The sequence below is a fragment of the Aplidium turbinatum genome, chromosome 3, assembly GCF_918807975.1.
Source record: "Aplidium turbinatum chromosome 3, kaAplTurb1.1, whole genome shotgun sequence".
NCBI classification, from domain to species: Eukaryota; Metazoa; Chordata; class Ascidiacea; order Aplousobranchia; family Polyclinidae; genus Aplidium; species Aplidium turbinatum.
Window position 1 is genome coordinate 12,538,726 of NC_137474.1, and position 18,018 is coordinate 12,556,743.

Consider the following 18,018-nt stretch of genomic DNA (forward strand, 5'->3'; position numbering starts at 1 on the left):
TCCCGACCTGAAAATTGTAACACTTTTCTCTTGTGGTTACTAGTTATGTTATGATCCGTCACTTTTATGTCCAGCTGGAGAAATCACGGACAGACTGCTGGCCAGATTCTTTGCCATTTCCGGCCATTTTGCTTTGAAAGCTTTGATTTTCATTGACGGAGACGTTCACTCTGAAATCAAACGACGAAGGCAAGTATTTGAGGATGGTTAACGTGAAGCAATACATTGAAAATACATTATTTAATTTTAATGTGACTTGACTGCTGAGTGGCACCCAACGCTGTGCAGTGTACACAGATCGCAATACGTTCTGGCAACCTATCAGTTGAAAAAAATACTGACACAGATAGTCAAAATTCCTCTACCGTTTTAAAAGTAGGCCTTGAAATTGTCTCTTAGTTTTTGCGTTGGCGAGTTGCAGAAAGCTAATTGCTCTTTGTTGGGGGTTTTTGTCGCTTTATTACATTACATCATGTTGATTATTTACAGAAAAGTAGCAGAAGAGAAAGAAGAAGCTGCTAAAAACAACAAGTCCAAAAGAAGAAGCAAAACAGCGGATAAAAGCAAGGTAGCAATATGGCCTCTTAACCTTTAAAAATTTTTGAACTTTGTTAGTTGAAGCAGCAACCTCACACTTTGTAATCACTTTCTGATCAGACGGAGAGCAATCTTGAAGAGGAGATGGGAGTTGGAGGAGCAACAGCCGATGATGCGGATCAAGAGATGATCAAATCTGTTCTAGAATCGGAGATAGTTGGTGAGATGTTATTTTTCACAGTGCTCGAACCCAGTAAGCAAATATGTCCTTACATTAATTCAACGTCTTCAGACGTTAAATCAATGTGATAAAAGACTGATTTACTACCTGAGAAGGTCATTTCGGCAGAAGCTTTATTCGTTTGCTGTGTCTTAACAAAAAACATTGAGTTGTCTTTGCAAAGAAAATTCCAAAACTATCATAGTTTTGAAATATTAAAAACTTACTTTTCAAATCTGCACATTTCGCCAAGCGTCAACTTTTTTATTCGTCATTTTAAGATTACCGGAACTCAAGCGATTTTTCGATAAAATTACAGTTTGAACTGTTACAACCGCCTTACATGCAATGCGCACTGCAATAAGAAACAGTTTCAGTACAGCCATGTGGAAGCGCAATCGTGCACGGTATCACCCAATTTCATACTTTAAATGCTGGGATGCTAATCAGGTTAAGTTTCTTTTTTAAAGTTTCTTGAAGAGATAGTTTTGGACACAAGCACGGACTCAAAAGGAAGGTTATCTGTTTACTAGGATTTTGATCGGCTGCTGTCTTCTAGGTCCTGACAGCCTCCTGGGCAGCATCACGGAGTTACTCGTCCGGTCATGCACCTTAGCTGTGGACAGTAGCAATGGTAGAGCAGTGCGTGTTCAACTGAGCGCCTCGCTTGCTCTCGCCAAGTACATGTTGGTAGGTGTTCCAAGTTCACGATGTGTTGTAAATCAAAGCAACTGTTTTTTTTTCGATAATGTACTTAGTGTTCTCTCCCAAGTGTAGCCTTCTGTTTAATGCAGTGGTTCTCAACCTTTTTTGGCTTACGGCACCCTGCAAATAACCAAAAGATTTTGCGGCACCCTGCAAACAGTCTACAGCCAAAGAAAAGAGTTTTAACAAAACTAACAACAGCTGCGGTATCATATTATTAACGATTTAATGAAGTTCATTTTAAACAAAGTCAGTGAGAAATTTGCGCTTGATTTTTAGCACAAATCCTTTCAATGTCTGGGCGCACATTTGATAATGCTACTCTCATCTCTTCTTCAACCGCAAGTAACCTTTCTCGTTTTTTTGTTTTTATGTTAGTCAAAACGGAAAATCCAGTCTCACATAGATACGAAGTCGAAAATTGAAGTAAAATCACAACCGCCTTTTCTCCAATGCAAGGAAATTCATTTTGAATTTTAATCCAAAATTCATCGAGCGACATCTCATTGTACAATAGCTTTATGTTTCCGTCATTGCGAATGTCAATAAGTTCTTCCTCTTCTTTGAGATTCAAAGTAAAATGGTTGTCCTGCTGCAAAAATGGGTTTCTGACCCATGTATAGTTTTCTGAGCATAGTGTTGGAAAATAATTCTCTATTTTTGCTTGCAAAGATTTGAGATGCTGAATAATCAATGGGATTATTTCCCGGTTATTTGTTTCAGAGAAATGAGAGAACATGCCAAAGGTTCCTTCTTTTGCACGTACTGACCACACTTTTAATTTTTCTTGAAATGCTCTCATTTTGTCAGTTGAAGATAAGAGATTTTCACTCTTGCCTTGCATACTAGAGTTTGTCTTGTTTAAATGGTCAAAGATATCTACCAAATATGCTAATTTGGAGACCCAGATGTCATCGCAAAGCAAATCACAAAATTGTTCTTGTTTTTCAAGTTTAAAAAAAGCTAACATTTCTTCCTTCAGCGCATATACTCGTGATAATGCTTTTCCACGGGACAGCCATCTTGCCTCTGTGTGTAGCAGAAGATTTTCATAATTTGCTTCCATTTCTTTGCAAAGTTTGGTAAATAATCTTGACTTAAGTGGTCTAACTTTGATGTAATTAACCATTTCTACAACTTGTTTTAGAGCTTGCTTTAAATCCGAGTCTAATGTTTTCCCAACAAGCACTTCACGATGAAGGAAACAGTGTGTTGTTATTATTTCATTATTTACCCTTTTTGAAAGTGACACAAATCCTTTGATTGACCCAACCATGGATGGGGCTCCATCCGTACAAATTCCTACACATTCTTTCCATGTTAATCCATTTTCTTCCAAACACTTACTTAAAGTATCAAAAATATCTTGACCAGTCGTCCTTCCCTTGAGCTCTTTACAGCAGAAAAACTGGTCAGTTATTTTTCCATCATTGACAAACCGCATAAATGCCAACAATTGGGCCTTCCCACTGATATCAGTTGATTCGTCAACTTGCATCGTAAAGATTTTGCTTTCCTTCACAGAAGAAATTACAGTATCTTGTATATCCGTGGACATGTCACAAATACGTCTACGAATGGTATCATTTGACAAAGGAATCTTTTTTACTTCTTTCTCAGCCTCTGTTCCAAACATTGTTTTCACAATTGCAGTGCAAGCAGGGAGAATAACTCTCTCCGCTTCCGTGTGAGGTTTACAATTTTTAGCTATTATCTCTGCTACCAGATAGCTGGCTTGTTTCGATTTCGTGGAAACTTCAAACGTTTTGGTGAATGCCTGACTTTGTTGTTTTCGCTCATCCAAGAGTCTTTTGAAATAGCTCGGCGGTTTGTCGGAGAGGTGCCCATGCTTTGTCGAAAAGTGCCTGTTCAATTTACTTGGCACCATAGCTTCATTTGACAATTTTGCGTGACAGATAAGACAATCTGGCGAAGGTTGGGTTTCATCACCACACCAAGTAAAGCCGATGTTCAGATAACTGTTGCAATATAGGCGAATTTTCTTTGCTTTTTTTTCTAATGTACTTCCACTTTCGATAGCTGCTCTTTTTTTCGTTATAAACTTCTCCATTACAATAATGCAAAAAGTAAACTATTGTACTGTATTAGTGATCTGTAATAAAGTATTGTATCCTGTATGAAAAACACTGCGTTGCTCTGTTATAAAGCTAATCATTTATTAAGGCTTTAAACAACTTAAAATGTAACATAAACTCTGAAAAACACAACATTAAAGACAACTCAACAATCACTGAAAAGAACCAACTATCTCGATCGACTGCACCTCGTTACTGAATACGATTGCGAAATGTAGGACAAACGTGTAAGTAAGACAAAGGCAACTGAGCACGTGTAAGACAAAGGCAACCGATTACGTCGCGTCACAATGCTAAGTCATAAGATTCCGTCACAAGATTCCGTTCCAATTAATTTGGATGTAATAAGAATTGTACTGTAATATGCAATAGCTCGCGGCACCCTTGCTAAACGTAAACGGCACCCTAGGGTGCCGCGGCACCCCGGTTGAGAACCACTGGTTTAATGTAACGCGATTTTCCAATTTTCTTTGAACGATCCTAACTTGTTGTGTACTGGAATAAAGCAACGATTGGTCGATTTTGTACACAAGTAGCCTGTGCAAAGACTATTATTGTGTGTGCATGTAAATCACCTTTTCAGCCCTGTCTCTCTTTCCCTCCGTTTTGCTTCAAAGAAGCCTGGTCTTCATTCCAAAACATCAGGGTCGGCTACCTTTGGCGACTTTAACTGGTACAAAAAAAAGAGGATATCTGTTAAATTATACCCGCATCAAACAAAATGGCCTGTTTAAATTGTGGCTTGCAATTCATTATTTTTTTAATGAAACCAATGCATGATAAACGCACTGCATTCGTTTCTTCCCCATGAGTAAAACTAATCCTGTGACATCCAGGTCAGTGCTGAGTTCTGTGAGAAGCATATGAGGTTGTTCTTCACCATGCTCGAATCCTCGCCACACGAGGGCATCCGTGCCAACCTCACCACTTTGGCCGGAGATCTTTGCGTCAGGTTTCCCAACTTAATGGAGCCATGGACTTCCAACATATACGCAAGGCAAGTTAACAAAGCAAAAATTAAAAAATAATATTGAATATTTAAATATAGCTGAATGCAGAGAGTGCTCTCACTGCTCGGTTAACGTTTCGAAAACTCAATTTTTTGCATCTTCATTTTTTATTTTGATATTAAACGCTTTTCAGGTTGAGTGACAGTTCAACCGTTGTCAGAATATACGCAATCAAAGTTCTCACCAACCTCATATTGAACGACATGATTAAGGTCAAAGGTCATGTCAGTGAAATGGCGAAATGTATTGCGGACGAAGATACAAGTATTTCGTTGCTGGCGAAGCGTTTCTTTCAGGAACTGTCTAAAAAAGTAAATGATTTCACGATGATGTCCTCACCGCTGACAAGTCTTTCGCTTTAGTTTCAGTTTAACCCAGAAATTAACTTCAATTTCTGCAAAAGTTACAACGTTTGCGTGTTAACAGTTTTTCTAAAGATTTCATATTTCACAGAAAGTTTAAAGTAAATCTGAACAGTTTTATTGTACCGTAAAACATTGAAAAAAACTTTCAAGTGTTCTTACCCTGCAAAAACAACACCCAAGTTGCAAATACAATTTTTTTCCAGGGAAACTCCGTATACAACGTCATACCAGATATCATTAGTCGCCTCTCTGACCCGGATGTAGGTGTGAAGGATGACGTCGATTTCAAACTTATCATGCGGTTTCTATTCGAGTACATACAAAAAGACAAGCAATCTGAAAGCCTCGTGGAAAAGCTCTGCCATCGGTTCAAAGCCACTAGGTGAGGTTTAACTCAAATCCATCTCGTTTGCTGCTTCTGTCTGCGAAACTGTTTGATTTTATTGGGAAAAAATGACATTACCACCGATATGTTTGTGCTCTGAAAAAATAAATGTTTGGTTGCGATGAATTGTTTCAAACTTTTTAAAAAAGCGGTGTATACTGTATGGACTTTCATGGGCGTTTTGGAAATGTCGTTTTTGAAACCCTTTTTGTATATTTACATAGTTATATAACTTGTGTGGTATTTTTTTACTTAAAGGGATACTAAAGGAAAAACCTGACTTGGCGATTTTCCACGTTCTTTGTGTTTAACATGCTTCCATAAAACGATTTTCAATAAAATTTTGCCCCATTGCGGTCTGACCATCTTTGCGCGCGTGCTTTTGTCAGAGCTTTCAAAACCAGAATGGGCCTGAGCAGCGAAGCGTGCGACTGTACAGTCTACGTAACAAAAGACGAGCAATCAGCTGATCACGCAACAGTTGTTACTGCCGGCGATTTAACTGTAGGCTATGTATTAGGGTGTTTCATTTTTTCACCATTTTTGAAATTCAAAATGCCTGGGGTCCCATCTGGTGGTATTTGGGGAAAAAAGTTTACACCTCAAATTTTTTTCAATTATGACGTCATATTGAGGTGGTCCACGAGGTTTGAAATTTTTGGGCCTCAAAATCTCGAAATTTGGCCGTATCTCCGGAACTGCTAATCATAGATCGACAAAATTAGTATCAAAATGCGCAGAAGGGTCGGTTTCCTATACCTGATGTAGAGAATATTAAGGTCTTTCTGCTTCAGAAAAAAAGTTATTTCAAAAAGTCTGATTTTCGGTCTATTTTCTCCTGATGAACAGAGATCAGGTGATTAAGATAAAAGTTTTTCTGTATTTTTCCATCTTGGAAGCTGTTATTGCGTAATAATAGTTGGTGTTAAGGTTTCAGTACTGGGCTTGTCTGGTCTTGCTATCTGGTAAAGCCCCATCTTGCAGTGCTCCGGGACTCTTCTTGGCGCCGTCCACAAAAGAAATGACATGGGAAAGATATATTTCGTTTATGTGGAACTTGCATTAAAGGGTATGAATATCATGACCAACTTCATCATTAAAATAATTGACCAGTCGAGTATTGACTCCGGACCTTTTTCCTGTGTTGAGAGCAGTCGTATCAGCCATGACTGAATATATTTGGGATAGGTGAACTCTGCAAGCCTACTGGATGATGGTGCCAAAAATCAGTACTGCAGTGACCGACACTCGACCTACTTTATCGACAACGCGCCCATCATAACATAACTGCATGGCAGAAGCTGAGTTGAGAAGGTTCTCACTTTCCATCAGAGATTTTTCTCTCGTTTTTTGTCGTTGGCGGTATACTGTCGAAGGTGATGCAGCATTGCAGCTACTTGATCTTTTCCAAGAACCGACCTCAGAAGGTCTGACTGCTGGCGTACCGAAGTCATCCTACGATCAGCAAGTACACAACTTCTATCATTTATGGAAAAAGAATGTACTTTCTTGTACAGTTTTCCTCAAACAGCTGGTTTCAGAGGCTCGTATTCCTTATCATCTTCCCAATTCATGTCACCATCAGAGTCGCTTTCGCTACTGTGTAGACATCTAACTACTTCATTTCTTTTTCTTTGTTTCAAACATAGTAGTGCCGATGCTTTGGCAGATTGTATGCCAGAAGTGCTAGGTTTCTCTGTTTGCTATGCACTGGAAGACCAGCTTTGTTCCATATGCCAACTACATCTTTCATCTTTTAAATCTTTGAAATGGGGTATTTTCTTCAAAAACTTAGGATTAGTTTCGGCTACTTTTTTCCTCGAGTAAAAATAGTGACTGACTATGTCTGAATTCAGGGGAAGCACATTTCTCTCCAATTCCTTGAAGTTTTGTATCGACTTACAAATACCTGACCTTAATGCCGTAATGACACTTAATCTAAAGCAGGTGAGCAGCATACCTCTTCCTCAACGGTTACATTAATATTATAGTAGTAATACCTTTAAATTACCATTTCATCTCTTGCTAAACGAACAAGGACTATTATTACGCAATAGCAGCTTCCAAGATGGAAAAATACAGAAAAACTTTTATCTTGATCACCTGATCTCTGTTCATCAGGAGAAAATAGACCGCAAATCAGATTTTTTGAAATAACTTTTTTTTTGAAGCAGATAGACCTTAATATTCTCTACATCAGGTATAGGAAACCGACCCTTCTGCGCATTTTGATACTAATTTTGTCGATCTATGATGAGCGGTTCCGGAGATACGGCCAAATTTCGAGATTTTGAGGTCCAAAAATTTCAAACCTCGTGGACCACCTCAATATGACGTCATAATTGAAAAAAATTTGGGGTATAAACTTTTTTCCCCAAATACCACCAGATGGGACCCCAGGCATTTTGAATTTCAAAAATGGTGAAAAAATGAAACACCCTACTATGTATGTATGTACATCAAAACATCAGATTTCAACGTCAAAACATCAGACAGTTTGCTCAAAACCTCAGATCTGATGTTAAAACATCAGATGTTGTAACGTGGCTTTTGTTAATGCTGTCTTTTGTGACGTATTCTCGAGCTGTGTTTGGACTTTTTGGTTACTTTGAAAACAAATAAAAATAAATGAAACATTGGACTTTGGGCCTTGCCAGCGCCATTAAAAACAAATTTTTTCGGTAATTTTTTTTGAAATGTATTCTTGAATGTCCAGTTTACGCATTTTAATGCTTAATTCCCGTTTGAAAATTTCATTTAATATGCCTTTAACCGTTATCCAACGTCAACTTACAAAGTATCAACGTTTAGAGATGCTCAGCAATGGCGCGACCTCGCCTTCTGTCTCTCCCTGCTCAACTACTCCGAGAAGGCAGTGAAGAAGTTGATAGAAAACTTTTCCTTCTACTCTGAGATGCTGAGAGATGAGCAAGTCTACTATTTCTTTGACGTCATTCTCAATAAAAGCAAGAAGTTTGCCAAGCCCGAACTGAAGGTTAATGGAATTTTGTTTTTAAACACATAAAGTTTTGATGTCAAATTGTCCATGTCTAACTCCGTCTACAACAAGGCAAGGACGTTTATAATGTTTTCTCATACACTTTTTATGCCAGGTTTGTGATACGCTTATTCAAATAGCACTGACTCCATCCATTTGTCTACCACCTCGTATGCTTTCAGATTCAAATAGAAGAATTAGAGGGCAAGATATTGGACCATCACACGCAGGGAGTGAGTGAAGATGAATCAACAGCAAAAGCAGCTGAAGCTTCGAGAAAGCACAGACTTCCCCGCTCACAAAGCGTGTCACAACAGCCAGGTTAGTTTCAATGATGAAATCAATTGATTCCCAGATAGCAAAATCCGTCATGTTTACGTTATCCGTTATTTTTAATCATCTTTTGATCAGCAGACGTCGAATCGATGTAAAAACGACGGATTTTGCTATCTGGGTAATTGCTTTTGAGTGAAGTGCATTAGGCTATCACTGGACATGTTGTGATAGCGTGATAGCTTTAACCTACTGTACAACTGAGATCATCCGTCCATATTTTGAGTTAGGCGGTCTGCGTTGAGCAAATTGGTCATCTGACATGAACCTTGTTCATGAGAGTGAAATATAAAACTCGGCAAGTTATGCTGCTGTTGATGACGTTGACTTGGTGTCATCTGGCTCTTCAATGGGAATCCCGTTGAAGTTGTAGCCTACTGATCCACCAGTTACTGGTTTGTGCTTGAATAGTTAGTGGAAGTCTTGAAACGCCAAGATTTCTTACAAGGCAAAGAATAAAACTGATTGTTTTTTTTTGCCTTAATTTGTAGCATTGTTAGTACTATTGTATTGCATAGTTCGGTGAAATCTGCAACCACCGCTTTGTATGTATCAAAAAATTAATTTTAGCTTTCTCCTGTTCTGACAGGAATATCAATTGCACTTCGCTTGAGACTTTTTTTGGTCTTTGGCTAAGCTAATACAACCTGTATTGATGATTCTGCTTGCATTTTCATCGATATAACGCAACTTAAATAAATTTTTACAGTTACTCTTGGCCTATCGCCCTAGCCTTTTCGTCAGTCCGCATAGTTTTGTTTAAATGAAGTAGAGATGTACCGATATATCGGTATCGGTGATATCGGCCATTTTTTGAGTATCGGTATCGGCATCGGTATCGGCAAAATTTGGCCGATACTGTGGCCGATACTAAACATGTAAAAAAAGGCGTTTGCTGCGGATTTTCTGCGGAAGCAAAGATATAGATTTTTTAAAGTAGTAACTAACGTCACATTGAAGTAGAAAAATAACAACCTGTTCAAATTTTTGATACCTCACAGTCCCATGATTCCCATCATGCAGTCCCATCATGCGCGCACCTTTTGGCATTGTTTGCTTACAGTGATTCTTTCACTCAAACAAAACGTTTTGTTTCAGCAGTTTTGCGTTGTTCGATTCTTAAGTTGTGAAGGAGACTCAATTTCTCCAATATTTGTCATTTGTGTTTTTTTTTCTTACTCTCAGCAGAGGATAAAACCAGGCCAAGACTACCCGGGTGGCGGGAATGTGTAGTTTTGCATCGTCCAGGGTAGTCTTGGCCTGGCAAAAGATTTTCAACCAAACGACAAGCGCCCTTAGGTTGCACATTACTTGTCGAATAGTTTTTTGTGCGACTACACAAATCACTTGGTTTACATTTTACATCTTATTATTAATTATGATAGCCTATTTGGAGAGTTTGCGCAAACACTTTATTAATTTTTCAGAAACCCCAATTATGATGTAATGTTTCTATCCTTATACCCCAATCATCACTTACGGTGGCCTTTCATTACTAAAACCTACTATTATGACACAGCAATGCGGTTGAGATTGGATTCTTGAATCTTTAATAAATTATGCCAATTGAAAGCTTTTTTTAATAGTTTTATGCAAATAAGGTATAACTTAGCATTTGATATAATTCCTTGCAAATGCCAAAATTGCTTCTTTTTGTAACATCAAAGTATCGGCCAAAACATCGGTATCAGTATCGGTATCGGCCTAAAAAAGTGATATCGGGATCGGTATCGGCCAAAATATTGGTATTGGTACATCTCTAAAATGAAGTATTGGCTGTGTTAAAATGTCCTTTTGATAAATAAAAAGGTTGCTTAGAGTTGCAGTTTGTGCACGGTTCACAGGCTTGGTGGCATGAAGTGCACCGTTAGTGGCACTTTGTTTTTAAACTATCACTTGGGAAATTCATCGAAAGATGGTTCGTATGAGGGTTGAGGATGCACAGTGAAGCCTAACGAGTTGATTAGAGGAGTGCAGGCCGTTTGCAACATTTGGCTAGATTAGCGTTAAATTATTGCCGTAGAAATACGTGGCAAGCTATGATTTGTTGAGCCAATTCGTGTCGCTTAGTTTAAGTTTTTATGGCGAGAAAATTCCGTTTGCAGCGAGAAACATATAAAGAAAATGTTACAAAAGTAAGTACAACTCAGTTTTAGTACGATTTTATAATTATTTCGTTTATTAGTTGGGGAAAGGATAACCGTTTAGCCTACACACATAGACTTCTATACCTCTTTCACATGTGAACTTTCCAGCTGGCTTTATCTGACAGGCCCTAAACGTGCACCACTGCACCTTAGGCTTAACCATTCTGTTTTTTTCTTGTTCTTGTTTTTTTTCTAGAAATCATTCTAAAGTTGAAACTTCGTTAATGTTTGAAGTTTGATAATGTGTGAAGTATTTTGAGAAAGTACTTATCTTTCCCTTATCGTCGTGAGCCTTGTCGCTTTTTTTCTGCCCTTTGTCATTTAAAAACAACCCTTGAAATGTTAATCTAATTTTTCTACTATTTCATATTTCAATTGCAATCTTCTTGATAAATTGTACAGTTTTTGTTTCCAATAACAATATATGTGAAAGTTTAACAATTTGTTTAGAAACGACACCGGTCAAACAAAGACGATTTTCTCTTACTAAAGATCTAACCGTGACTTGCGACAAGTTAACGGTGGATCCTCTGGTAAATATTTAATAATTCTTGTGTTTCTATCGTAATATTAGCTTGCATAAAGTGTTAGGTTGTTTCTTGATACACCCGTTGATTGTCATTGGCATCAGGTCACTCCATTTTTCAAGCTAATGATTGTAAACTGTGCTGTACGAAACTATGCTATCATAAGTAAACTACCGTAACCCTCTGCCTGGAATGTTGCCATCAACGACATTTATCAAATGATTCAACGGTAATATTTCAATTTTCCTATCGTACCTACTATTAGCTTAACTGTGAGGGAATTTCTACCGGATCCGAATTAAAATCCTTATATCATGTAGCATTGTAGCTTGGTTCATGCAGAAATAAGAGCACATTCTTATTTCGATCAATCATGATTGAATTTTGGTTAGTGAAAAACAACTTATTCTCTCATAATTCTGTTCTACACAGGTCCTTCCCTCTCCTTCCTCTCGCCATGAGATGCAACGCATCACCAAGAGGAGCGCTCCTGTTGAGGAGGAGAAAACTTTACGAAAGAGACATCGGGCTTCAAGTAGGTCGCTGTGAAACAAAAATATAGACTTTGCATTTTCATCAGTGCTTCAACGTTTGAAGGGAGCACTGTTAGTAAGTACCCGTACATGCAAGATGCAGAATACACCCGTAATGTGTGCGTGGCTACCATCTACCCACCTCCGCCATCATATATGATGTTTTAACTGACCGCACCAAGCTGACTGCATAGAGGTCTAGTACGACCTTCAAAAGAATGCCGGTTCGACACCGCTGAAGGGAATGTGACTGTGTCTTTGGGAGAACGTTCAATGGTATGCTTAAAGGTGGACATGAACATTGACTTTCGTGTTTTAACCACCGGACACGTGGTTAGGATAATATAAAGCCAACTAAATATTTTTAACATGTTGTTGTTTGTTGAACAGCATTGTCCTGTTTTTGTAAGATTTTAGTTTTTTGAAATTAGAACAGTTGCAGAAGAAATTTTATCAATGATAAAACGTTGCTGCATGATTTGCAAAAAATAAAAATAAATGCGATTGTTTTTTTTTAGGTTCAAGCGATGAAGTTTTTATCACAAGAAAGTCAGTGTTACATTTTTGACGTCAACGAAGCTCGTTCAGGGTTTTAAAAGCGAAAGACGTATTTGCTTATACAGACTTTAACTTTGCATTGTTTTTCTAAACACAGACACTTTTCTATTCCAACAAGAAAACTGCTTGCTTATGATTTACTTTGAAAGATGTCTTCATTGTGTTATTGCCGATTTATTTTGTGGCCCAGGTTGCAAAATCCACGCTTTTTGCATTGATGCAATGTCTATAGTGGTTGAATCAATGTAAAAAGAACGGATTTTGCTGATCAAGAGGCTGCAGAAACGTCTTGCCTCGCTTTACTTCATTCACTCTATGCACTTTATCACTGATTTTAACTGTGCCTTCACTGTACCGTTGCTTTAGCAACGGGAAAGTCCCCTCACTTTTGTACTGTGTTTGTCATATTTCATTGAGCATTTCATAACCTCATGGAACAAAACGCTTCATACCATTGATACTTTTAGTTGTTACCAGTTCAGTGCTTATAAACACCATTGAATGTTGTCTTTCGTTGGTCCGTTGACAACACTTTCCTTTTTGCGTAGCTTCAACCCCACTAGACGTTGAAACAATGTAAAAAAGCATGTTTTGTAGTTTTAACTTCTATACATTGTGTGGGTTGAACTTCCAAATCGAAGTTTCGAATATTTCTCAAAATTTCATTTTTAGTAATTTCGAAAACAGTTTGAGAACCTTTATTAGATGTGTTTACGCATTATGGACCATTTACTTGTGTATGGTTTTCATTTGTTGGTACTGTAGAGCATTATTGCTCATGGCCTTTGTCGTTGTTTTATGGTCTGACGACGTCAAAACAATGCAAAGTCCGTGAACTCGTGAACTTTCTTGGTGTATAATCTGTTTAATTTCTCTAGAGATTCACTGTAAGAAGTGGAAGTCGCGTATTTTTTGATGGTGATTTTTTTTGAAAATAGCAAACCTACCTTTGATGGCTTAACTGCTATGTATTGTGATGTCTCTACAATCTGACTTGCCGTTTAAACCCTTATTACTTACATTGTGGGCAAATTTGCCAGATGTTTTTTAAATTTTCAGCATAATTGCTGCTGAAAAGTAGCTCAATCGTCACAAGTGACACAAGCCCAAAAGTATCCCAAAATAAGACAAGTTTGCGCAAAATATTGTCAAAATCGAAAAATTTTTAGTAAAAATAGAACGAAACCAAACGAAAAAAACACGCAACTGTTAAAATTTTTCCACGACTCCAAAACAAAACCAGCCCAATGCCACGGAAAAACTGGTTAACTGGCAACTCTGATCATAGGGTTGCATAACAGTAAGTTTGCACAAATTCCTGTCTTTGTAAATAGATACAGACAGCTCATCAATCAGCAATGGAGATCTTCATCAGTACCTGTGTTGCCCACAAAGTCGTTTTTTTATTATTAATAAACGACATATTTCTAGTGGTTTTGATGATTACCGTCGTGCTGTTTTTATTTTGTTATAGGTTAGAAAAATATCAACATCTGCGACTTATTGTGAATACTTTCAACCTTTTTTTTTAAGTGTTAGTTGTCCATTATATTGAGTTACTGGTTTTACGATGGCAGTCAATTGCATTTGCTTTAAAAACTTCCTTTTCAACCGGTCAAGGTTGCCAGATGTATTTCAAATTTTCATTCGTATTGCCACTAGAAAATAGCGTAATCATTTACAAGTTAAAATAAGTCTAAAGTTTATAACTTTGCACAAATTAAAGTCAAAAACGAAGTTTTTGTCTGGAAATTGCGTTTATTTTGTGAATTTTTTTTTGAAATGCAACGAAATCAACCAGCACGCAACCTTCAGCTGCTAAAATTGTCTCGCAACACCGAAACAAAAGTAGCCCAATTTTGCAGAACTTGCAACCGGTCGATTTTCTTGCATATCCCATAGCTACGGTATTTCAAGGATAGGGTTGGCTCTCCAATGTATTTTCCTTTGCCGTCCGCTTGATATAATCTCTGGGTAAACGCCGTTGTCGATCAAGCAATTCGTTGATCTGCAGAATTTTATGTTTTTAAAGTTTTCTTCTGCAACTATTCTTAAAGTAGACAATCTTCGATGCCCTGCATTGTATCAAGTCAAACCACATCTCCTTTCCTAACGTTAATGTTGGACTTTATGGCATCTTGTATTTAACAAATTAAACTTCACAAATGTAGATACAAACGACCTGTTTTACACTGATACTGTTGGTTACCCGCAGCATCAGTCTGAAGCAGGTTGTTTTTATCTACATTTGTTAAGTAAACAACGGTCATGCCACTAAAAGCGAAACTCACTATTGTACATTATGCAAGCCACGGTGGTTGAATATCGCCCATGCCCGACACCAAGCGGACAGTTTTCTTTCTTACGTTTTTCGCTATAGTTTGTTTATTTCATTTTTATGACTTATTTACGTCATTAGAAGACTTCTGTACAGGTACAAGTCTAAAATCACCTCTATTTCAAGCACAGCTTTTCATTGAGGTTTATGTATGTGAAACACGAACGTACAGTTCTTTTTGTTTTTAGTTGTTTTCTTTCTCTATTCTGACCACACCTTCCTTCATTATTCTTGATATGACGTTGTTTTCCGATCACGTGTTTATGTCGCTGGAATAAATCCAATCAGGATACAGGTTGTCGTCTCATGACTCAGCATTTTGAAATGTATGACCATTTACCATTTTTTGTTACATTGACTCCTTGTTGCCTCCTCTACACACAAGCAACGTTGCATCAGCGGAAGATGGTGTCGTGCACAAGTGTAAACAGATCTTTGATTTAGCAACGTAAAGTGCAAAACCGAAGTAGATGTATAATTTGAAAGCAAAAAGCCTCAGCATCGATTAGAATTAAAAGTTTTTTTTTGCATCGATTCAACGTCTACAGACGTTGAATCAATATTAAAAACGGCTAATTTGCTGTCTGGGAGTAACGATAACATCAAGCTGTGATGAGGAATTTGTTAATGTTAGACTTGAAACTATTTTGATTGTTGATAGAAATTATTCGCGTTACGTTGGTTTAACGTCTTTAACCGCTTTTGTTCTACACAGGCAACAAACGCTCTGTTGCCTCTTGTCGGAAAACGACCACCCGAAAGAAGCGACGGGAGAGCTTCTGCAGCGACGATGATTCAAAAGAACCGGATATGACGTCAGCTACAAGCAAAATGGCGACGCGGAAGTTGCGAACGAAAGCGACGGTTACGTTTTCAAGCGATGAAGATGGCAGCGATTTCGATGACATTAAAGGTTCGAGATTTTGCAAATGTTGAGAACTAACTAAAAGTATTGTCGTTTTGTTTCTAGAAAAGTTTATTTGCGCTGCTAAGCTTGAATGTAGCAATGAAAAAGTGTTTAAACGCTCGAAGTTGCAGCACTTTTCGTTTGATTTTCTTCAGAAGTGTGTCGTCAGAATGACGTCATCTTTAACGTTTTTTGTAACGTGTTCTCTTGAATAGAAAATGAAATTGACTTTTCCCCCAAACCGGTCTTATGTGCACATCACTCCGTTAATGAAAATATCTTTGTTTCTCAAAACAGAAAACTTAGAGACTCTTTCCTTCACTGCTGAAGATGAAAAGGATATTTCTGCAATCGATGCACCATCTACCCCCATCCGCAGGAAGCAGACTCCGAAACGACATTCTCAAAGATCGGTTTTGAGAGTTTAGTGATGTTTGGCTTATTAGCGATGTCTGTTTGAAAATTCTATCGTTAGTTCTACTGAAAACCACTGATATCAAAAGAGCTCGATAACATTGTTGGCGAACTTTTTTTTTTGATTACGACTTCGATGTTGTTTTGTAGCCGTGGTTAGCAAATCAGTCCTTTTTACATTGATTCAACGTTTTTAGGCGTTGTAAAGCAGGACTAATTTGCTGGTAGGGATGTGATGTAGCTGTTAGCAGACCAAATTTTATTGTCTATTTCTAGTAACTGTTTTAGATACATTTAATTCATTGTCTACTTCATAATCATCTTTTTAACTCCCATTGAACATTGCCAACTTGCCAAATGCCCAACTCTGGAATTTTTTTCAATCCATCTAGGCTACAGTTTTAGTGCGTTTTGAGACTATGAGTTCCTAGCCATGGTTGTTTTTACTGAATTGAATATGTTATGTCATGGATGTAAAATTGTAAATGCATTGCATTATTGTAGAATCAGAAATTCAAAACTTTACTTGGGCTAGCGCTTTATTTGGCTACAACGCTGATTTTTTGTGTAGAAAACTTATTTTTTATCCCTACTACGAAAAGTTTCCCTCAAAACTTACCCATACTTTGACTTGGCATCTGATCACATTGCATATTGTCTTGTTAGCCTACAAGTACATAGGGTATTTTTTATAAAAAAGACTTCAATGCAGTGATACCTTGTACAGTACACTGCAGGCACGTGCAGTCAGGTGAGGCAGTGCCTCACCTGCCAACATCTGGCAAAGCAAAAGTTATATCGAAGAAATGGTTATCACAGAATAAATAATATTTGTTAAAAAGTAGTAAATATTGCACGTTTTTAGGTGCTTTAATTTGTGTGAATTGCTGTAGTCGTGCCTCCTCTCCCGCAAATTTTACGTTTCTACACCTAAACTGTGCTTTAATTTTTTCTGTTTCTGTGGCGATATTCATATCGAGCGTTTACGTGGTCAAAATCGTTGAAATACGCGAGGAGAGGCAGCGCCATGCTGTGCCTCACTTCAGATCAGAAAACTTCCATACACTGCATTATGCGTGCCTTTTTCTTTCGCAAAGTCGCCCAGAAATCATCATTTAGCTATGATTTGAGGCATGCCTCGAATGTGACGTCACAGCTATGAAACCTTTTTTATCAAGCTGGAATGCCGGCATAGTACGTGGTATGTGACTTTTTGCAGTGTAAAGGATTGTTTCTTATAAAATTTAACTAAAGTGGAGAAAGATTTAGTATCAAATCTGAGAAATTTTTAAAAACTAAACGTTCAATCCAAAGTTGAAGTCATAAATAAAGGAAGACCTGTTCGAAATATATAAGGTTTGCATCAGACGACTGAACAAAAAAAGAATCACCCCCAACTTTCAAAGAGATTAGTAGGCCCTACTCAAAAAAGAAGTGGCTGTGTGAGTGTGTGACTATGCTTTAAAAAAAAATCGCCTTTACTGCTTTCCCTGTCTCTTGTTTTCAATATCTAGAGATAATGTTTGGACTAAAGAAGGGTCTCTACAACAAAGTCACAGATGTTTTAGTCCAAAAGGATAGGCGCATGGATTTTATTTTTAATAAATATGAAAGCATGCTGCTAATTTTTTTGATTAGTATGATACCGTTTTTGTTGTTGTTAAAAAAAATTATTGTAAAAGTGACTTGAAAAAATTAGTGCCTCACCATCTAGGAACCTCACCGCACGTCACTGGTACACTGTACGTGTTGACGCAAATGCAGCTAACTAACTTAGTAAACAACCACCTTTCATTCATGTTTCGTTTAACACTCAATTATCGAAATTTCATTTTGTGTACCGTTGAAATACTATTTCACACTTTTAATTTCATTCTACTATAGTGGTAGGCTATTGTGTGACGCATTGGTTATCATGATTGTAAATACAGTCAACATTTTGTGC

The 18,018-nt window shown here is 37.6% G+C and overlaps 1 protein-coding gene across 1 annotated transcript in view; it reads left to right on the forward strand.

Moving 5' to 3' along the window:
* The window catches only part of LOC145766204 (condensin complex subunit 1-like), a 31,880-nt gene extending 13,862 nt beyond the window's left edge, over positions 1-18,018 (forward strand). The window contains exons 19-29 of the mRNA XM_082577867.1: positions 75-189; positions 490-568; positions 658-757; positions 1,317-1,447; positions 4,395-4,555; positions 4,702-4,879; positions 5,137-5,315; positions 8,130-8,313; positions 8,499-8,637; positions 15,468-15,665; positions 15,957-18,018. Coding sequence (XP_082433993.1) covers positions 75-189; positions 490-568; positions 658-757; positions 1,317-1,447; positions 4,395-4,555; positions 4,702-4,879; positions 5,137-5,315; positions 8,130-8,313; positions 8,499-8,637; positions 15,468-15,665; positions 15,957-16,087 — 1,595 coding nt within the window. The 3' untranslated portion in view covers positions 16,088-18,018. The remainder of the gene's footprint in view (positions 1-74; positions 190-489; positions 569-657; positions 758-1,316; positions 1,448-4,394; positions 4,556-4,701; positions 4,880-5,136; positions 5,316-8,129; positions 8,314-8,498; positions 8,638-15,467; positions 15,666-15,956) is intronic.